The 19,961-nt window shown below is 51.5% G+C and overlaps 8 protein-coding genes across 8 annotated transcripts; 6 read left to right on the top strand and 2 right to left on the bottom strand.

Moving 5' to 3' along the window:
• Nucleotides 1-97: 97 nt before the first annotated feature.
• On the bottom strand, nt 98-2,296 carry BJX67DRAFT_384153 (Zn(II)2Cys6 transcription factor; the record flags this gene model as incomplete). The annotated part of the gene is made up of 1 exon (XM_071033609.1): nt 98-2,296. One exon carries the CDS (start codon nt 2,294-2,296, stop codon nt 98-100), a length of 2,199 nt encoding a protein of 732 aa, XP_070882951.1.
• A 240-nt stretch (nt 2,297-2,536) lies between these two features.
• Nucleotides 2,537-5,199, bottom strand: BJX67DRAFT_390268 (uncharacterized protein; the record flags this gene model as incomplete). Its single annotated transcript, XM_071034617.1, has 10 exons — nt 2,537-2,642; nt 2,691-2,758; nt 2,823-3,056; nt 3,123-3,290; nt 3,363-3,593; nt 3,673-3,783; nt 4,326-4,493; nt 4,546-4,658; nt 4,712-4,881; nt 4,945-5,199. The coding sequence occupies 10 exons, from the start codon at nt 5,197-5,199 to the stop codon at nt 2,550-2,552; spliced, it is 1,611 nt and encodes a 536-aa protein (XP_070882950.1). The 3' UTR covers nt 2,537-2,549.
• A 275-nt stretch (nt 5,200-5,474) lies between these two features.
• BJX67DRAFT_390267 (major facilitator superfamily domain-containing protein) lies at nt 5,475-7,237 on the top strand (the record flags this gene model as incomplete). The annotated part of the gene is made up of 6 exons (XM_071034616.1): nt 5,475-5,555; nt 5,601-5,663; nt 5,709-5,871; nt 5,918-6,872; nt 6,929-7,062; nt 7,110-7,237. The coding sequence occupies 6 exons, from the start codon at nt 5,475-5,477 to the stop codon at nt 7,235-7,237; spliced, it is 1,524 nt and encodes a 507-aa protein (XP_070882949.1).
• A 574-nt stretch (nt 7,238-7,811) lies between these two features.
• BJX67DRAFT_390266 (ankyrin repeat-containing domain protein) lies at nt 7,812-11,669 on the top strand (the record flags this gene model as incomplete). The annotated part of the gene is made up of 3 exons (XM_071034615.1): nt 7,812-10,587; nt 10,705-11,307; nt 11,341-11,669. 3 exons carry the CDS (start codon nt 7,812-7,814, stop codon nt 11,667-11,669), a joined length of 3,708 nt encoding a protein of 1,235 aa, XP_070882948.1.
• Nucleotides 11,670-12,329: 660 nt separating this feature from the next.
• BJX67DRAFT_362135 (SDR family oxidoreductase) lies at nt 12,330-14,029 on the top strand. Its single transcript, XM_071029964.1, has 3 exons — nt 12,330-12,561; nt 12,625-13,309; nt 13,368-14,029. Exons 1-3 carry the CDS (start codon nt 12,522-12,524, stop codon nt 13,402-13,404), a joined length of 762 nt encoding a protein of 253 aa, XP_070882947.1. The 5' UTR covers nt 12,330-12,521; the 3' UTR covers nt 13,405-14,029.
• Nucleotides 14,030-15,250, top strand: nctB (negative cofactor 2 transcription regulator complex subunit NCB2). Its single transcript, XM_071029963.1, has 4 exons — nt 14,030-14,185; nt 14,238-14,264; nt 14,393-14,652; nt 14,709-15,250. Exons 1-4 carry the CDS (start codon nt 14,164-14,166, stop codon nt 14,838-14,840), a joined length of 441 nt encoding a protein of 146 aa, XP_070882946.1. The 5' UTR covers nt 14,030-14,163; the 3' UTR covers nt 14,841-15,250.
• A 135-nt stretch (nt 15,251-15,385) lies between these two features.
• On the top strand, nt 15,386-17,856 carry BJX67DRAFT_229023 (putative chromatin remodeling complex subunit (Arp9)). The gene is made up of 3 exons (XM_071025895.1): nt 15,386-15,454; nt 15,526-16,921; nt 16,970-17,856. The coding sequence occupies exons 1-3, from the start codon at nt 15,425-15,427 to the stop codon at nt 17,545-17,547; spliced, it is 2,004 nt and encodes a 667-aa protein (XP_070882945.1). The 5' UTR covers nt 15,386-15,424; the 3' UTR covers nt 17,548-17,856.
• Nucleotides 17,857-18,071: 215 nt separating this feature from the next.
• BJX67DRAFT_362128 (putative C2H2 finger domain protein (Kin17)) lies at nt 18,072-19,637 on the top strand. The gene has a single exon (XM_071029962.1). The coding sequence runs from the start codon at nt 18,543-18,545 to the stop codon at nt 19,221-19,223; it is 681 nt and encodes a 226-aa protein (XP_070882944.1). The 5' UTR covers nt 18,072-18,542; the 3' UTR covers nt 19,224-19,637.
• Nucleotides 19,638-19,961: the final 324 nt, after the last annotated feature.

The following is a 19,961-nucleotide window of genomic DNA, read 5'->3' as shown; positions in this document are numbered from 1 at the left end:
GTTCGGTGCAAGATTGGGAAGATTGGTAATTTGTACTCTACATCTTTCCACAGCGAATCGAGATGTAAATGATACAACTTCAAGGCTCCGGCCGCATCTATAACTCGACCTCCAATGACCCCTCTAACCCCGTATACTCAAGCGCACCAGCTCCTGAAAGGTCCTCAGATATCGAAAAGTCCAACCGCACATGTGGATCGAGATTCGACCCCATGAGCGCAGACCGTGCATCGGGGCTCAGGCCCGCCTGAACGTCGAGCATCGACTCCGCTCCGTAGAAGACTTCTTGGCCTGGGAATGCGGGGAGCCATGAGTCCCATTCTGATGTTCCGAGATTAGGCTGTGATATCAGATTGCTGGGGAGGGAATTTTGTCTCTCTCGCGAAGGGGAGTAGGAATTGTGGTTTATTTCTGAGAGTGAAGGCACATCGCCCATCGTCTTTGTGGATGTAGTTGATTCAGTTGTCGGATCGCTTGTGAAGAGCGATTGCAACTGGCGGGCAGCCTGTCGATCAAGGATCTTCTTGATCCGTGTGCGAATGATGCCGATACTCCTTTCTAACCCAGGCATAGCAACAGCAGTGCGCTGGAGGATATCCAGGAGAAACTTCAGCTCCATCCAAGCTGTTGAGCTGTCCAACGACAGCTGACTCCCTGTCTCCAGAATGTCCGACTCAAGCTGGTACACTGCCGTGGTAGCAGCCGTGTACGTACAATAACTGTTCATATATGTGATATGATGGAATCCGAAGGTGGCGACGTACATCTTCAGTAGATCGTATATCGCTGTCGTTGCAGTGCGGCAAGTCCTCCAGCTCTGTTGGACCGCCGGGCTATGAGAGCTTTGTCGACCTGCAACGTGCGGTCGATGCAGAAGGATGCGCGTTGTATGGTACATTAAATTGAGAGAGGTGATGTGTGGCGGAGGACTCAGGGTGGGGATATTATCTGGAAGTATCCGAAGGAAGGGAGGAAGTGCTGTCCACCAGTCATTCAAGTCTTCTCCAATGCGAGCGAAGGCGGCCATTTTGGGTTTTGCTCTGGATGGTTGTGCGCTGTAAAGCTCGAGCATGAGCTGGCTGACTATTGTGCATAGTTTGCAAAGGGCCGTGAAGCATGAAATTACGTGCCCTGGTGTGGCCGGGTACGCGGGAAGCTGCTCGGCCTTGGGATCGGGTCCGTAGAAGGGTTCCCAGGGGTCGTCTTCGGAGAAATCGTCGAGGAAAACTAGAGGAACGTTCTCAGCTCCAAGCACAAAGTTGGGCATTCTCCCAAGGTAGAGGCTGATGTGTTTATCCCACGAGTAGAGACTCCAGAACAGCCTCTTGCGTATTTCGATGTCCTCCGCAGAAAGTGACTTGGCATAATGCAGGAGTTTGTCTGTCGATACGTGCAGGCCTAGATCGATGGCCATGCGAAAGGCCATGCCAGAGAATAACCAGGCTTGCGATGATCGGCCACAGGCGACATCTCGAGCAGATTGTTGCAGGAGAGCTTGGATGGTTGGAATAGAGGGAGCCTGGAGCGTCTCCATTGCCAGCGATATTTTGGCTTCCGACATCAGTCGGTCCGTGAACTGTCCGAACGACTCTCCGTGCATCACCTCGTCCCAGATTCCTTCAGGTGCGCGAATGAATCGGCAGCTATGGGCATAGAGCACCTTGAGCAAGGTAAGTGAGCAGTAAGACGATTGATCGTCATTCCCCAACCGCGTCATATCACGAGTAAAGGCAGGGCGGTAGACGAAGAGAAACATCGGATGAAGCCAGCACCAGTGCAGCTGCAGTAACACGCTCCCTAGGGTTGCTGGGATGCCACCGTGGGGAATGGTTTGGAGGTTGAGGATTTCCAAGGTCTTTTGCGTCGCCGCGTTGGCAACAAGGGATTGTCTCAGCTCATTTCTTTGAGAGTCCGTCGGGGTGTCTGGCGAACGGGATTGTGGTGCCGGTTTAGACGGCTCCTCGACCGGGGCCTCGTGGATGGCTGATGTGGGATTGTGGTAGCTCACGTCGCCACGGGCATTCACGCTGAATGAATCCGCATCCTCATTATTGAAACTCGCCGGAGCTGGTGTACAATGCGCTGTTTCAAGGCCCCTTTGTACGCGACTAGGAGGGGCGCCCTCCAGCTGCCGGATACGTTCTTGCAAGGCCCTCACATACGCAATGGAGGGAGCCTTCTCGTACTCGCAGCGGGAGCTGAGAGCGACACAAGTCGAGCACGACGGGGTCGCGCTGTCACATTTCGTTTTTCGACGGCGACAGGCCGAGCAGACTATCTTGCGATGGCGAGCCATGTTGTTGGAGGAGAAATGGTTTCGGCAAGTCGCCGGCTACACCTGCAAAATAATGCGGGGAATCTCCGACGGCAAACCAGTACCATTCCTGGTTCGAATACTCCAATTTCTTGATTCCAGTTTCCTTATGCTAGCGATCTTTCGCCGGTAATTGAGGACTGAAGTGCAGTATAATTGTGTCATAAAGTGAGCCTAGTTTGCTATGCTTCTCTTATCCAACAGGTATCGCCCATGAACCCATCCAGCGTCACCATCAAGCCTGATCCCCAGCATTTGGTATCCCCGTGTTCTTCTCCGCAAGCGTGTCGGCCTTCAAAGCCGGTCTATCAGCCTTTCCTGCCGTCGTCTACTCCGGTTAGCTACGCTCACGGTCACAAATAGGCCGGATACTCACTCCCCCATCCACCGGCATAATCAACCCCGTAATCCACTTTGCCTCTTTACTGCAGAGGAACAGAATCGCTAGACGCCAATCAGCCATTCCTCGTCCCATTCCCGTCCCAATTGCTCTCAACTCGGAACATACCATAACCCACATCCCACGCATCGCCCTCCCTCTTCATCAGATTCTGGTTAATCCTCGCCTGCCTCATCTCCTCCGTCATCCCCCGTCCCCGAACCATAGGTGTAAACACCATCCCCGGACAAACACAGTTCACACGGATATTCTCCGGACCATGTTGCGCCGCCATCGCGCGGGTCATTTGGATTATCGCGCCTTTCGTCGTGGGGTAGAGGAGGCTTGGATTTCCTCCTAGCACTGTGGTCTCCATGATCAACGACTGGGAAAAACCAATGATGGGGAGACAGAAAGGAGGAAACATACATCCAGATACAGAAGACATATTCACAATAGCCCCATGCCCAATCTTTCTCATCTCGGGGATAACATGCCGACTCATGAGGACCATGCTCGTAACGTTGATCCGGAAGTCCCGGTCCCAGGCGTCCAGGTCGACTTTCGTTACATCGCCCATTGCGCCGCCGACTCCGACTGTGTTTGTTAGATATCGCGTCCGCAAGACACCCTCTCTCTAAAGGTATAGGTATTCGGGGGTGAGGATACCAATATTAACAAGGATATTCACACCCCCAAACTTCTCGACCGCAGTCTCAACAGCGCGCTTACAGCTCGCCTCATCCGTGACATCTGCCTGTACGACGATTGATTCCCCGCCCTCGGCGTCAATCATCTGTTTCGTTTCCTGCGCCCATTCGGCGTTGTAGTCGACCAGCACGACCTTTGCGCCCTGTCTAGCGAGGATTATTGCCGTTGCGCGACCGTTGCCGATTTCGCCTTTCCGGAATTCCAATTAGTATAAGCTGGAGAAGGGAGCTTATTGGGGAATTTCTTGAGGTCTTTCATAATCGCATACCTGACATGCGCGATCCAGCGCCCGTGACGATGGCGACTTCGCCACTTAGTGAGAAGGCTTGTGGTGCCATGATGTTATCGGACGCAGACAGACCCCAAAGTTGCACTATATCTGCAATGACGAAGGAAATATGTAGAGCCCTTTTATAAATTTTGGCCTGAAACTTCGTAGGCTTGATCAACAAAGTCAGTTGGAGAAGTCATCGGCCATTCGCCGAATCTCTGGACCCCAGATATGTATCGGTATGTGGCCGGTGGAGTGGAATGCGGGGAAGTCAGGAACGAGGGCAAAGCTTGGTTTCATTCGCGGTTCGAGGCGATGTCCCCGTCTCATGACTGGACTTTGAGGAGGGGTGGGTTTGCCGTTGCCGGTATTGTGCACAACCAGGTGCTCGGTCTCTTGTGAAATGGCTAGATAAGTAGTGGACGACAGCAGAGTCTATCATACTATTCACAGTGAGTGACACATAGTTATACGCCAGCTATAGATTCGATCTACCAGTTCTAGTGCCATCAACTCCTAACCAGAAATCAAACCACTCGATAATCCCCTTCAGGCTCTGTTCTTTCACGTATCCTAAGCAATTCCTGTCAGTACAGGGCCGATATCTCGGGAGAGAGTTAAGCTTAATGAGGTAGGGTTGGCTGCCTCACGTTCATAAGGATCCTCCATATTCCCCCGTAGCGCAAATCCATGCTCGACCCGAGAGAATAGCTGCAGTTGGTGTGTCTTTTCGTGGGATGTCATGATATCGAGAGCTCTGCGGCGAGATTCCGTGTTGAATGTGTGGTCTTCTTCGGCGCATGAGAGGAATAAGGGTTCTAATACACTCGCTTAGCATCAATTATTGAACACGAGAGAGAAAGAACCGACTCTTTAGGTTGATAAAATGCTCTTCCTTTAGGAAAGCTGGATGTCCAAACGCACCAACACTAACTTCGTCACCTGCAAGAAGGTCGCAGACGTACGGGGCACCAAAGCAGTATCTATCAGGTTAGGGCTAGACTCTGGCTATTGAGACTGAGGGCAGCAGACTAACCCAACACAAGCATACTTCGTCTCTGGCTGTCCGAATTCCTTCTTGACGGCCGCCACCCACTCCGGCACAGCTTCAGCGGCGAACTTCATATGCTTTGCCTTCCACGCTTCGTAGTCGAAGTTTGGGTTCGATCGGTCATGGCGATTGCGGCGATGTTTCCAGACGGGGTCCTAATTCGTCAGTAAACAATCAATATACTTAGAGGAAGGAGGACTGAGGAGAAGGGAGAATACGCCGCGAAAATAATCCAGTCCTAGCACTGTGTATCCCGCGTCGGCAAAGCCATCCATAACCAACAGTCCGTTCGTGAACATCCCCCATACGTCGGGAAAATATAAGAGGATATGGCCATTTGGAGTCCTTGGATGGGTAATGTATGTCTCAACTCCAGCAACGGTCTTAAATTGACCATGGGGTGTACCGCTATGTAGTGTTCCTTGTAAGCAGCACTGCCCAGGGGGCTTGGCCAGCCACGTTTTGTCGGACATTATGGAATGTAGGAACGCAGTGAAAGCTTATCGCGTCCATCATCGGTCGCGCTTTATTCGAAACGTTTATGACTCGCCGTTTCCCATGGCGAGGGATGGTTGGGTTGTGTGGTGTCGGCGACACTCCGGTCATGCTCAGGTTCTCCAACGGCCATTGCCCGGTGTTAGTGGAGTGCTCATCCCCACAATCTCCCCGGATCTTAGCTTAAGATGCATGTCTGCTCCCCGGGTTTGAGGGAAGCCATTTGTTCCTCATTTCACATCTCGTGTGCAATATGCAGCCGACTGATATTGACCAAGTTGAGCGCGTGTCTCATCATGAAGATACTGACGAGGAGAAGAGTGCAGCCTACGCGGTATGAACACCTACGGCTGAGGTGTTTCCCGACTAACAACTCCAGGCCGACGCTGTTGGGTACCGAGAGTACAGAGAAGGGTTGCATATCGATGTCTCCCCTCAAGAGGTAGCCAACTCTGCCGCAGGTCTTGATACAAGCTAACATCAATAGAACTCTCGAGTTCGTTGGAAGATCGACGCCATCATTCTTCCCATCTTCCTCGTCACTCAAGCATTGCAATTTCTTGACAAAACGGCCTTGAACTATGCAAATCTGTTCGGATACAAGGAGGCTCTGGGGCTGCAGGGTCAGCAGTTCAACTACCTTTCTGCTAGTAAGGTCCTCCCCTCCAAATCGTGGCCGCAGTCTAATTGATACAGTGGTCTATGCCGGATACTTCTTTGGCCAGTATCCTTGTGGCTGGCTCATCGGGCGCTTCCCTGCACAGCGCGTTCTCGGAGTCAGTTGTCTTCTCTGGGGTCTTATGGTTATCATCATGACCCAGTGCCGATCCTACTCCAGCGCTCTCGCAGTCCGCTTTATCATGGGTATCTTCGAAGCCGCTGTGACGCCCGGTCTCACCCTCATGACAGGATTTTGGTATACGCGTCGCGAGATTCCCCTTCGTCAGTGTATCTGGTACTCATCCCTCGGCTGGGCCGGCATTGTGGGATCGTACATCTCCTACGGAATCTCCAAGATGGCCGAAACCACCACGCCAGAGCGTTGGGAGATCCTCTTCTACATCCTCGGCGGCGTAACCTGTCTCTGGGCATTCGTGATCTTCTTCGTCCTCCCCGATTCACCATCGAGCGCTTTTTTCCTCAGTCAACCTGAACGCGTCATTGCTGTCAAGCGCGTATCAGCGAATGAGACTGGTATCAAGAATAAGGCATTCAATCAGAAGCAAGCTCTAACTGCCTTTATGGACCCCAAGGCCATTCTGCTCTTCATCTCTGTTTTCGCAGCCGCGATCCCCAACGGCGTGGTCAACTCGTTCTCCACCATCATCATCCAGGATATGGGGTTTAGCACGACAAAGACAACGGAGCTGAAATCCGTCGGTGATGCTGTTCAAATCATCGCTCTCATCATCGGTGGAACCATCACCCTGAACGTCCCCAACAGCCGTCTCCTCACGGCAACAGCAGCCAACATTCTCTGCACGACCGCGGCAGCGTGCATGGCATATCTCCCACGTGAGCAGACCTGGCAGCGGCTGGCCTGTTTTTGGCTCGTGAATTCGCAATCGGTCGGGTTTACCGTCTCCCTCGTTACGATTTCCTCGAATATGGCCGGGTATACGCACCGGGGTATGGCTAACGCGCTGGTCTTGTACGCCCCCTTCCTCTCGCTATGGGGTATTACACTGGTGGCTAATCCGTGTATAGTACCGCATACTGCTGGGGAAATTATGCTGGCCCCTTTGTGGTGAAAGAATCCGAAGCCCCTGGGTACAAGGGGGCCACGATTGGTTTGTTAGTAGGGTATCTGATCAAGGCCGTTTGCCACCTTGGGCTATTGGGTATGATTTCCTCTATAAAGCTGAGAATCCGCACGCTAACATCGCAGCCTATATGTTCACGGTCAACCGGTATCGAGACTCGCATTATGGACCTGCGGATAAAGCGCGGAGCGACGAGGCTGGGATGCAGGATAAGACGGAGTTTGAGAATGTGGATTTTCGATATGTTCTGTAGGCAGGAGATGTATCCAAATCATGCAAGACACAGAGACCTCGCTTCGAAGCTTCCAAGGGGGTCGAAGTCCGCTCTTTCCAAACTTGTATAGACTCCAGGGTGCCTTGAATAACCCCATCTCTAGCGCCCCGAACAGCTTCAGTCAACCATCTAAGGTTCCTTCAAGACAGGACTTCTGTTTGCTAGGGCAGGCCTAAAGTTTTCTTGAGCTCCCAATATGCAATCCAAGAAAGGTGCGACTTCTCGCCCAAGAGTACGTTGCTCAGCCACTTTCCCCAATAATCAAGTAACGATACCCTTCAAACATTTGCTGGCAGCGCGTTGTGATTCGATAGGTTCTGGCCAGGATACCCATGGACGATTCCAATTATTCGTTTCGCAGAGCTGTCAGCCTTGTCAGCCTCATCGACCTCGTCGCGGGGCAGCCACGTCTGCGCGGGCTGGCCATCACCATCATCGTCATCTATTTCTTTTCCACCCCAGTCCCATTTCGTCCAGCACCTGCGACGATAATATTCTTCGTATATAAAACACATTTATCTTTTGACTCAAGCGCTTCGTCCAACAAATCTCGATGGAGCCTGTCGGGGTGGTACTAGGCGCAGCAGGCTTATTTCACCTATACAAAGAAGCCGCCACCTCCGTGCACTCAATCAAGAATTACCACTCTGAGTCCTTACGGCTGGTATCCCGCTATAATGCAACGAAGGTTCTATTTGAACGGTGGGGAAAGAAGACTGGTGTTGCTGACAACAGCGTACATCCTGCACTGGAAGACCCCGCTACAAAGTCTGCTGTTGCAGGCCTCCTCGCATCGATACGCGACGTCTTTGCTGGCGCAGACTTGAGTGTTGCTCGACACAACCCGTCATCCGTATCTGCCACAGGGGGCCCCGGCTCGGCAAGTTTCAGATCACGTCTTAAATGGGCACTCGCCGATAGTAGCTACCTTTTGCGCCAGGTTGAAGACTTTGAGGCGTTTGTGCAGAAGCTCTATGATTTAGTGGCGCTGGAGAGTCTCCAAAATGACGAATTCCAGAAGCTACAGAAAGCCCTAATCCAGTCACAACGAAATCAAGCCCTTGATCGGGCTTTGCAGTGGTTAGATGCAACGACGACCGAGAACAGCTATGATGCTTACTGTTCCGCGCGCCTGGAAACGACTTGTGGCTGGGTGACCGCGCATACCACATACCAGGCGTGGCTCTCGAACCAACATACGAACACATCCAAAGTCCTGTGGATTCACGGCCCTGCTGGGTTTGGAAAGTCCGTGCTTTGTGCATATATCATCAAATCTCTGCGAGGTAGCCGCAGATCACATGTCTATTACTTCTTTTGCTCCGGAGAAACTGAAGCACAACGAGACCCTATTTCCATTATACGCTCTTGGATTCACCAGTCCATACATCATGACGAGAGTGTACTTGCCGCAGTATTACACTATGTCGATTCAAGCGAGGGCAGTAAGGCAACATTGTCAGATCTCTGGCACTTGTTGCAAATGGTTATGTCCCGCAATCCAAACGCCGTATTCATTGTGGACGGTTTCGATGAGTGCCCACGAACAACCACAGCCAGAATTGATTTGCACCGCAACAGGGGAGACATCTTACATGAGCTTATTGAGGTAACAACCAAAGCCAACGCAGCAACCCGACTGCTCGTCGTGAGTAGAGAAGAGGGTGACATCAAATCAGAACTCCGTTCCTACGGTCCACATCCACCAGGTATCGAGCTTTATGAACTCGCAATCTCAAAGGACGATGTCGCACCTGATGTTGGCCGTTTCGCCAAGCACATTGTCTCCGAAAAGCTTACCAAGAACCCAGACCAATTTCATCAAGACCTTGCCGGCCAAATAGCCCTGAAAAGCGATGGAATGTTCTTGTGGATACGGCTACAGAGTCAGAAACTGCGTCCCCGCAAAGGAAAGAGGCAGCTACTACGGACAGTTGATGAAATGCCAACTGATCTCGTCCGCATATATGAGCGAAATTGGAACGATATCCAGAATTTCCCTGACTATGACCGACAACGTGCTGAAGCAGTCTTGCGCTGGGTCACTTTTGCCGAGCGTCCATTGACCATCGCTGAGCTCTCCGAGGCCGTTGCGGTCCTGGACAACAATGAAGACGGCCCCCAGTTCGACGAGCTCCCGTCTCCCTTCGATGGTGAATATGTGGACTCAGAAATTCTTGGGTTGTGTGGGCCTTTTTTGGAACTCCGAGCAGCCGGCCCTGATGAGGCAAAATGGGAATTTCAAACCGTTCATCTGATTCACTTTTCCGCGGTTGAATTCCTGTTAGGCCAGCATCCCGGGGGCCCGTTCTCGGACCACATGCTACAACATCATCATTTAACTCAAAACTGCCTCAAATATCTTGATCACTGTGATACGTGGCAAGGTGAGGATCTCAAGGACATGGGTTTCCTCTTCAAGCGCCCATTTCAGGAGTATGCTGTATACAATTGGTATGCACACGTCAATGCGTGCGGTCAATACAAACACGAGGTCAAATCACGCCTAACCTCTTTCTTTGACGTCTCCAACTCCAATTGGGACAACTGGAGACGCCGTTATGAGTCTCACAAGAACGCTCATCCCGAAGGCGAGATCGGGCCAGGAGGGAGGATATACTATGCAGCCCAACTTGGCTTCGATGGCGTGTTGAAATATCTGCACAACAACGGTCTCACGAATTTGAATGAGACAGGTGGATACTTCGGAAACCCCCTCCAGGCTGCCGCCGCGACAGGACAGATGAGTACACTCAAATTTCTTCTTGAAAAAGGTGCCAATCTCCATGCCAATGGCAGGCATGGCAGCGCCCTCCACGCCGCAGCCTTGTTGAATCAGGAAGAGGTCGTCCGTCAATTAATTTTGCACGGGGCCTCCGTATTTGTGATTGATGACGTGGGACAAACTCCTCTTTGCTATGCTGTCCGCAATGGTTATTACGCTATAACTCGGCACCTACTCAACAGCAATTCAGACCCGTCTATCCGTGCTTATCGTGGCGTCACTCCTATCGCAATTGCAGCCATCCACGGCTATCTCGAAATAGCCATGCTCCTACTCCAAAATGGCGCAGACTTTAATGTGCGGGATGACGACCAAGAAACGCCTCTCAGCTGGGCGGCTGGTGAGGGCCATATTCAATTTGTTAGATTCCTTCTTGACTACGGCGCAGACCATTCCACCCGTAACAGATATGGGTTGACCCCTCTAATTCTTGCGGCATGGAGAGGGCATTGTGATGTTGTCATGGCCCTTCTCGACCGAGGTGCAGACCCGACGGTTGCCACTGCCTCTGGAATCACCGCTCTAGAAGCTTCAGCTGGAGAAGGTCACTTAGATATAGTCAAGGTCCTTTTAGACTCCGGCGCTGACAAAAGTGGGGATCTGCTATTGGCCGCTGCGTTCAGGCGGAATCTCGAAACCGTCAGAAACCTCCTTGATTCAGGTGCAGACCTCTCACAATCAGATATGTGGGGTGTTACCGCTTTAGGATGGGCAGCACTATCGGGGCATGATGATTTCGTCAAGGTGCTCCTTGACTACGGGGCAGACCCTGAATTGGGCGACTTGGAGGGAAGGACGGCTCTCCTATTCGCAGCATCACAAGGCCACCTCGAAGTGGTCCGAACTCTTCTGGATTCAGGTGCAGACATTCTAGCTTCCGCCACTATCTGTGGCACATGCGCGACGTCTATTCATTTTGCATGCGAGCAGGGCCATGACGAAGTTGTGAAGTTGCTCCTCGAACGGGGGGTCAGCGTCGATCTCCGAGCACAAGACGGGTCCACGCCTTTGCATTACGCCTCTCGGGGAGGCCATGAGAAAGTAGTCAAGATCCTTCTTGCGAAACATGGTTCCCCCTATCGACAGGACTTGTTCGGACGTATTCCGTTTCAATACGCGAGCCCAGTCCTTCGAGAAAAGTTTCCTGAGTGGGAAAGTCTCGAAGCTCCAACCGAAGTTACTCGTCAGCGAGTAGTCAAAGATTCTGTTCGAACCATTGCTGCCACCCCGGTACCCATGGAGAATAAAGATTTTGCTCTTTTACGTACCCTGGGGCGCTGCCTGATATTGTTAGAAGACTTCCCATCCGCTTCCGTGGTCTTTGATCAAACAGTCCAAATCGAGCCAGAGAGTAAGCAACTAACCCACAATATTGAGTGTAGCATGTGCGACGAGGAGTTGTTTACCAAATGGTATATCTGCACCACATGCTTTGACTGCTCTCTATGTGGTCCCTGCATGGCGAAGTACATTGAAGGCGACCAACCCTCCTCGTGCTCTGAACACGATTTTCTCCGCGTCCCCAGTGATGATTGGGACCCCCGTCATCAAAGTGATATGTATACGGAAAATTTCGGAGAATGGCTGAAGGAGCTCTCACTTCGTTATCAAGTCGCCAATATATAACACGCATAATACTTTCGGATTTTCATAAATGAGTACGTATAGCTACATAAGGCGACTCATTTATCCCAGCCCTCACTTTCGTTCATATGCGAGACCCATGCTAGATTCTGGTCGCTAGACTGGGGACTAGCTGCAAAACAGATATCTCTTCTAGAATCCTATGAAGGTTGACGACGGGAACCCGCTATCCTCCGGACGACGCCTAAAGCCTCGCCTTCGGAGACCCTACTCTCAACCCAGCAACGTCAGCAGCACGTTTCATGACCCTACTAAGTCCTTGTCCCAACCGGTGGAGCCAAGTAATCAGCACAATGGTACCAGAAGATCCTCATGCGAGGCGAGAGCAGTGGGAAATGGGGAAACGGGGGAGTTTCCCGGCGGAATATGGCGTCGTTAATCAGTGGGGAGGGCCATGGCCAAATCCAGAACGTGGAAGTTAAAATACGGACATAAGGTTAATAACGACGATGAGGCTGATATTTCGAGGCTATGCTTACATTCCAAGCGCTATTATGGTAGATGGAATGCTCTCTACGATCAACGCAGCTTTTTGCTACGAGAGGGGCAGGAGGGGCACAGTAGGTATCAAGTTCACACAACAACGCATCAGCAATTGAGCCAGAATGTGTTGTAATAAGATAATCAGTCTATTATAAATCAATTGACTCGTCCAGCTCGCTTGATCTTGTAGAGCTGGCCCCCTGCAGGAGATACCTCTTGTTAACTAGCCCCCTCCACGGTGGTTACATCATCCTCCGAACTTCATCCGCAAACCACTGCGGCGGGTTCCTTTCCTCACATCCATTTTCCATTCTCAATCCCTCCACACTTTTACTCGGAAGAAGTACCACAATGGTACCCAAAGCTATCATCGTCACTGGCGCTTCTCGAGGTAACCCTCTCCTACACCCCCACCTCCCCAGCATCACAAGGACCACTCACAGATAAATTCCAGGCATCGGCCTCGCAATAGCAAAATACCTCCTCTCCTCGCCACAAGCACACAACGTCGTCGTGATCGCACGCAGCATCGAGCCCCTCCAAACCCTAAAAGACGAATACACGAACCAAGTCGCCATCCTAAACGGCGACCTAGCCGATTTCTCCCTCGGCCAGAAAGCCGTCGATCTCGCACTCAAGTCCTTTGGCGCAGTGGACGGATTAGTCCTGAACCATGGAATTCTCGGGCAGGTGGGGAAGATCGCGAATGCGGATATCGCGGAGTGGAAGAAAGGGTACGATGTGAATTTCTTTAGTCTGGTGAGTTTTGTTACGGCGGCCCTGCCGGCGCTCAGGGAAAGGAAGGGACGGATTGTGTTTACGAGTTCGGGGGCGAGTGTCTCTGCGTATCGTGGGTGGGGGCTTTACGGGTCTACGAAGGCTGCGATGAATCATTTGGCCTTGAGTCTTGGGGAGGAGGAGCCCGATGTTACGAGTGTTTCTATTCGGCCGGGGATGGTGGATACGGAGATGCAGAGGGAGTTGAGGGAGGATCATGCGACGACGTTAGAGCCGCAGGTACATGCGAAGTTTACGACGGTGCATAAGGAAGGGAAGTTGTTGAAGCCCGAGCAGCCTGGGCATGTTATGGCGAAGTTGGTGCTTGACGCGCCGAGGGAGTTGTCCGGGAAATTTCTCACGTAAGTCCTGACATTTCATTGCTTATTCTGCTGGGCTATATTGCTAACGCTGATGAAGGTGGAATGATAAGCTCCTCGAGGCCTACCAGGCGTGATACGACTAGATTTACTTTGTAGAAGAGTCAGCAATAGACTCGACAAAGAGACATAGAACACCACAATGGAAATGTAATTGATCAGCCGAAAGATGAAAAGCAGGTACATTTTAGAAGCATTAGGTGCAGCGCACCTTCATACTTAGCATGGAATGTATTTTGTTCATCACAAAAAGAGGAGACAACAGGAGAAAAATTAGTACCGTACCTGTGTTGAATCTACATCTGATGGAGCCGAATCTGAGACTATCAATTCGAAACTACATCTTCAAAGGTCAGCGACGATCACAGCAAGCGCTGGGGGTATAGTGAAGGAGGAAATTCATTTCAGTAGTCCGTTTGGCTTGGACAGTGTACGTCACCATAGAAGGTCTGATAGGGGCGACAACGATGTTCATCATGGTAAGGGGGAAAGCACAAACTGAAATAAACATACCCTACTATTTCGAGAGCATAGACTCGTGGTGTCGTTGGAGAATTGATTGCATCCCACAGTTGTGGGAAGGTGAAGGAGAACAGAGACGAAAAAAACTCCTGCCGAAGAAAAGGAAAAGTGGGCGGTATGATTCTGCCGGCTCGTTGTTCCGTTCCGCGTCAAGTCGTTTCCCTTCCAGATTCATTCGCGAGCAATGACAGAGCTCACAAAGAAGCGATTCTCTAAAGACAACAGAAGATCGACTGAAATAAATAGCCTCTCCCACACTAGCCTTATCTCGTGTCAACCAATATTGTTTGCGAAACCCCACACATTTCCACACCATGTCAGATCGAGAATTTGGCTGTAAGTCCCGCCCATCTCTTAGCGCATTACAAGCTGACCGCGATTCCAATAGCAAACGATGACTTGTCGCTTCCTAAAGGTGTGTAACGCAGTCGCCTAGTAGTAGACCTAGCACGGATGGCCCTTCCTTCGATCCCGGCCACCCGGCTGCGCCTATTCCCCCATCATATTCAGAGAAATGCATCCATAACTAACGCGCCGATCCAGCAACGGTCCAGAAGATAATCACCGAGATCCTTCCCCCTTCCTCCGGTCAGACATTTTCCAAAGATGCAAGAGACCTCCTCATGGAATGCTGCGTCGAATTTATCACCCTGATCTCCTCCGAAGCCAACGACATCAGCGAGAAGGAAGCGAAGAAGACAATCGCCTGTGAGCATGTGGAGCGGGCTCTACGTGACCTCGGCTTTGGAGATTACATCCCGGATGTTCTTGCGGTGGCGGAGGAGCATAAAGAACAGTTGAAGGTAGGAACTTCTTTTGAGGGCTTCTTCAGTCAGTCAAAGTCTAACGGTCCGTCTAGTCGCGTGAAAAGAAACAGAGTAAGATGGAACAGAGCGGGTTGTCTGAGGAGGAACTTCTTCGCCAGCAGCAGGAGTTGTTCCGCTCAGCCACAGAGAAGTATCACTCTGTGCCGGACGGGGCTCCCGAATAGCTAGTGATTGTCCATGCGTGGGGTTATAATGGTGTGAACTCGTGCTGGTCATAGAGCCGTAATTCGGGGTGCAAAATTGGGAGGGGTGTATGGAGTTTGAGATTTAGCCTGGTATATCTTCTTGAAATAATGATCTTATCTATCTCATGACCTCTAAATAATAACACGCCACGGTCACGAGAAAATTCAAATCATCAGAACCCATGCAAGAGAGCACCAAACGAACTGTGGCTGCACGATCTGGTAGCGTGGGACAGATATATATTCCGTCGAAACCGCGTGCCGCCAGCACTGCGAGGACACTATGAACAATTGCAACAAGCCACGCAATATACATTGTATTCTGCATGTGCGTATATTCGTTCACGTCATCTAATATCATCAATTCTGGACAGCAAAATGGATCATCGCCTGGACCTGAAAACCAGTTCCAGAGGTCAAGTCGAGACTGAACGATGATTCAGATTTGGCGCTAACCTGATCGGGCGTTCCGCCCAGCCTCTGCGCGCAAAGGTCGCGGAGCGACTGAAAGCTCCTCCGCCATCGCTGAACTTGCCCCGATTGCTCGCGCCAGCTTTCAGAAAATGCCACCATTCAAGGATGAGCATATTCTTGTACGTCCAATTTCTCTTCATTGCCCGCACGGTCTGGAAAAAGACAAGCCGTACTAATTCTTCCTCGCTAGATAATTGCGCCAGGATCGCAAGTGACCCTGGCGCAACTGGGCCTCCCAGAATCCTTCACACCGGCTCGATATCGCTTCCCGACGCGGATGTTTCCTGGGGAAAAGAAGGGTGAATATGAGCCGTACAAGATCCGTGAGAGGCGACAGGAGATCAAACTCGCCACCAATGGCTCCGACGCGCCGAAGGAGGATGTGGAGATGAAGGACGAGGACGCACCACAGACACAGGAGGGGACAACGAACACGGACGAACCGAAAACTGAAAGTACGGATGAACCCAAGACAGAGGGGGCTGATAGTGAGCTGGATGGGGAGAAAAGTGAGGCGAATGGAGAGAATAGCCAGACGGTGGAGGAGATTTTCTACGAGGAAGACGTGGCTTCTGAGGAGGGAGCGATCTATCCAATGGAGAATGGACGCATCGTCGACTGGCCCTGCTTCTTTGCTCTTCTTACACATGTCTACAACACCCTCAGTCCCCCCTTCCATACACCCATTTTGCTCATCGCGGAACCGGCTTGGTCATTACGCGACAGGGAAGCGTTAACTCAGTTTGTGTTTGAGAAGTTCAAAACACCCGCTTTCAGTCTTATGGATTCGGCGCTCGCTGTATGCTACGGGTATGGCGTGTCGACTGCTACTGTCGTCGACGTTGGGAAAGATAAAGTCGATGTCACTGCTGTCACAGACTTCATCGTCAACGAGCACGGGAGGGGTATTGCACTGGAAGGATGCGGTGGGGACTATATGACAGACCGACTTTTGGAGCTATTAGGCCCTAAAGGCTTTACTCGAGAGATGTGCGAACAACTGAAGCGGAGCAACATCACGGAGCTTCTACCCCAAGGGACTCCGCTACCCGGAACAGCCGCGACCGCACGACAGGACGGAAACCACCCTGCCTCTGGTGGGCCCGAAGGGGTTAACCAGCCCAGAGCCCAGAATGGCGCTGGGGAGAACGATGAAGATGAGGGTGTTCTAGATGTGGCGGCTATCGTTAGTAGTGGCGATACCAGCGAGTTCCTTGCTCAACGGGAGAAAGAGAAGGCAGGCACGAAGAAGGGCGCGGACGCGTCTGCAAAACCTGTGCGGCTCCCCAATTCCAAGAAAGAGAAGGCTACGTTCCAGTATCAGGAATTTGTGAAGCTAGAACCAGAGGAGGGTGCGCCCAACGGACCGGGGCGCTTTATCCGGCAAACAAGAGACATCGAAGTTAGTGTTGAGCGGTTTCTAGCTGCCACTCCGAAGCAGAAGACAGGAGAACGGCTATCGAGTGGTTTCCTCGAAGATATCGCCACTCAGATCCATCACACAATCCTTGCAGTCCCTGATGCGACCAAGCGCAGTGACCTATGGGATTCACTGATCATTGTTGGTAACGGTAGCAGAGTCAAGGGTTCGTCTCTCCACTGCTGTACCTCATTCATCTACTAATAACTCTTAGGCTTCACCCAAGCGCTGCTTGCCACCATTACCCAAATGTTTGTCCTCTCGCCGTCCGGCACCATCTTTACATCAGAGATTCCCTCCAACTTCTCTACCCCGCTTCACACCGGCGGCACGAATACCCCTGCGCCACAGGGTATGCCTGGGCCAATGCACCACCCTGCAGGCCATGGTGTAAACCCCCTTCTCGTTGCCGCAACACATTCCAATAACACTGCTGCCCCCAACATGCCGCCAGGGACACCCTCAATGGACCCGACTTTCTCTCATCACCGTTCTACCGGCCACTCGCAAACGCCAACGTCAGTGAAGACCATACGACCCCCAGAGTACTTCCCCGAATGGAAGGAACAGACCGCCACTAGTACCACCGCGCAAAACCCCCCTGGACTCAACGGACCAGGCGGTCCAGCTGCGGGTGGTACTCACCGTGGTATGGAAGAGGCTGTATTCCTCGGAGCTCAGGTAGCGTCGAAGGTCATTTTCGTCATTGATCAGGGTCTCAGCAAGGGCTTCATGAGCCGTGTGGAGTACAACGAAAATGGACCGTCAGCGATCCATGAGTATGTGATGTGATGTCTCTCGAACTTTGAGTGTCGGCACTCCAGAGTTGCGCCCTAGGCCTCGTTTCTATAATTTTGTTCAATCCTAGAATGGCCGTTTAGTTCTGCCTTCCCCTTGTCGATTCTATGTTCTTTTGGTTCTGTATTTTAACAGAGGGCGTCCTTTTGTGATCAGAAAAGCAATCTGTCTCAGGATGCTGGCAGGACAGGCGGAGTTTGGTATATTACGAGTAGAAATCATGCAAACATTTATGCCTCGAAGCAGAAGTTGTGCCTTCAAGTTCATAGCACTACTGTAAACAGGAGACATCCTCATGTGGGCCATCCGAAATGGGAAAAGATTATATCACGTGATAGATTAGATAAGCGCCGAGGCTCTGCGGTTCGCCTGCGCCACCAGCTTTATCTTCTTCCACTCTTCACTCCCTGTAACGGTCTTCTTTGGACCTCAGCTTGCGCACTGTTCTCGAGTCTGCTAAGGAAGCCACTCGTTTATAGCTGTCAGGATGCCGCGCGCCGAAGCCGGAAGCACGAAGGCTATCAGCAACAAGATCAAGGCCGTATGTTTCTCCTACCTCTTTCAGTGACACAAATCGCTAACAATCCCATTAGAAAGGGTTAGGTCGCCTCCGGTGGTACTGTCAAGCATGTGAACGCCAAATGCGCGATGAGAACGGATTTAAGTGGTGAGTCTTATCTTCCCAGTTCCTTTGTCGCGTGTACTCGAGGGGCTAATCCTGCTATCATGCAGTCACGTCCAGAGCGAAAGCCACGTGCGCCAGGTCCTGCTTATCGGCGAAGATCCGAAGAAATATATCGAGGATTACAGCAAGCAGTTCATTAGCAATTTCTTGACTTTGCTACGGACTACACATGGCGAAAAGAAAGTGCATATTAATCAGTTTTATCAGCAGGTTATTGCTGATAAGGAGGTGAGTGACGGTCATCCAATTTTTCGCATTTTGCGAAGAAGGGAAGGCTGACAGGGCGGTGTTGTAGCATATTCACATGAACGCAACGAAGTGGAAGAGTCTTTCACAGTTTGCGGCACACCTTGGACGCGAGGGACTTTGTCACGTTGAGGAAACGGAAAAGGGTCTTTTCGTCTCGTATATCGATCGGAGTCCGGATGCAATGAGGCGGCGGGAGGCGATTATGAAGAAAGAGAGGCAGGACCGGGGAGATGAGGAGCGGGAGCAGAGACAGATCCAGGAGCAGGTCGAGCGGGCGCGTCAGAATTTGGATAAGGAGGAGGATGATATTGATCCCGAGGCGCGGAATCTGCAGCGGAAGGAGGGTGACAAGGTGAAGCTGAATATTGGGTTTGGAGCGAAAGCTACCCAGCCGAGCGAGCAGCCCCCGACGCAATCGCCGGAGGAGGGGGAGAAGGAGAATTCCACGTCTGTGACGCCTGAGTCTTCGGCTGCTGCTTCTCCTGCTCCGGCTCAAGCTGCACAATCTGCGCCGAAAGTGTCGATGTCGCTCGGCGGTGGTAGTGGCAAGCCTAAGAACGTCTTTGCTTCTGCGGCTAAGAAAAATCCGTTGGCTGGGAAGAAGGGTCCTGTCATGGCAGCCCCGAAGAAAATGACGGAGCAGGAAAGGATTATGAAACAAGAGATGGAAGCAATGCAGCGAAAGCGCTTAGGTGGCGGGGGTATGCCGAACCCCAAGCGTCCTAAGGTGTCGTGAGGAGTCCGAGTTACGTCTCGCTTTCATGGAGACATCGAATGGTGTTCAACTGGATCCGCCCTTGAAGAGGCCCCCAACCCAAACCACAGGTCTGGTCGCCCCGCCCTGTTCATTCTGAAGGGAGTCTTCTAGCTATATTACCCCGAGGACTGCAGATTTGACGCCACAATTCGACAGCTGTCGGTTTGTCCTCGAAATCCGCCCGGAAATGACTCCTCAACCCGCTTCCCAAGGGGTAACCTTTTTGCGAAGCTCTTACTTTACTCCCTCTATAGGAGCAAGCTTAGGATTTAGTTTCAGATACTCTTCTCGAGGTTCTGACAACCGCTGCCAGAATAAATCTAGAAATTTCCATCGCTCCAATCTTTTCCCTCAAATCTTCTTTCGTCCGCCTGGGAAACTTACTATTGTACTCTTTAAAGTATCGATCACATGGAGCATCAGCCTTGGCGATCTCCACATCAAGCCCTAATAAACATACGACAATGTGAGAGAGATACTATTAAGCTATGTTTGCAAAGTATACTTTCTCTAAAAGCTTGATTGTTGAGATATTCCACGCTTAAAAAGGGTATTTTTATTGGGATATGGAGGCGATCCGCGGGGTCGGTTGATCCTTGCCTGACACATCGCTATCCAATGAGTATGAGCACCTCAAGAGTTTGCTCCAGCTTTGTGTCGACCAGTGCCCTCCTCGGTCTCGGTATTGTCCTTCAAGTTGGTCTCGACCACATGTTC

Source organism: Aspergillus lucknowensis, assembly GCF_044049455.1.
Source record: "Aspergillus lucknowensis strain CBS 449.75 chromosome Unknown BJX67scaffold_45, whole genome shotgun sequence".
Classification (NCBI taxonomy): domain Eukaryota; kingdom Fungi; phylum Ascomycota; class Eurotiomycetes; order Eurotiales; family Aspergillaceae; genus Aspergillus; species Aspergillus lucknowensis.
The sequence above is the reverse complement of the archived record's forward strand: the minus strand, read 5'-3'. Positions and strand labels throughout refer to the sequence as shown.

Bases quoted from the DNA above. Each gene is read 5' to 3' on its own strand.
- BJX67DRAFT_362135 (XM_071029964.1), top strand. From the start codon at position 12,522: ATGGTACCCAAAGCTATCATCGTCACTGGCGCTTCTCGAG. The intron at 12,562-12,624 runs GTAACCCTCTCC...GATAAATTCCAG, and splicing joins CGTCACTGGCGCTTCTCGAG to GCATCGGCCTCGCAATAGCA. The intron at 13,310-13,367 runs GTAAGTCCTGAC...ACGCTGATGAAG, and splicing joins TTGTCCGGGAAATTTCTCAC to GTGGAATGATAAGCTCCTCG.
- nctB (XM_071029963.1), top strand. From the start codon at position 14,164: ATGTCAGATCGAGAATTTGGCT. The intron at 14,186-14,237 runs GTAAGTCCCGCC...CGATTCCAATAG, and splicing joins GTCAGATCGAGAATTTGGCT to CAAACGATGACTTGTCGCTT. The intron at 14,265-14,392 runs GTGTGTAACGCA...GCGCCGATCCAG, and splicing joins TGACTTGTCGCTTCCTAAAG to CAACGGTCCAGAAGATAATC.
- BJX67DRAFT_229023 (XM_071025895.1), top strand. From the start codon at position 15,425: ATGCCACCATTCAAGGATGAGCATATTCTT. The intron at 15,455-15,525 runs GTACGTCCAATT...CTTCCTCGCTAG, and splicing joins TCAAGGATGAGCATATTCTT to ATAATTGCGCCAGGATCGCA. The intron at 16,922-16,969 runs GTTCGTCTCTCC...AATAACTCTTAG, and splicing joins TAACGGTAGCAGAGTCAAGG to GCTTCACCCAAGCGCTGCTT.
- BJX67DRAFT_362128 (XM_071029962.1), top strand. From the start codon at position 18,543: ATGAACGCAACGAAGTGGAAGAGTCTTTCACAGTTTGCGGCACACCTT.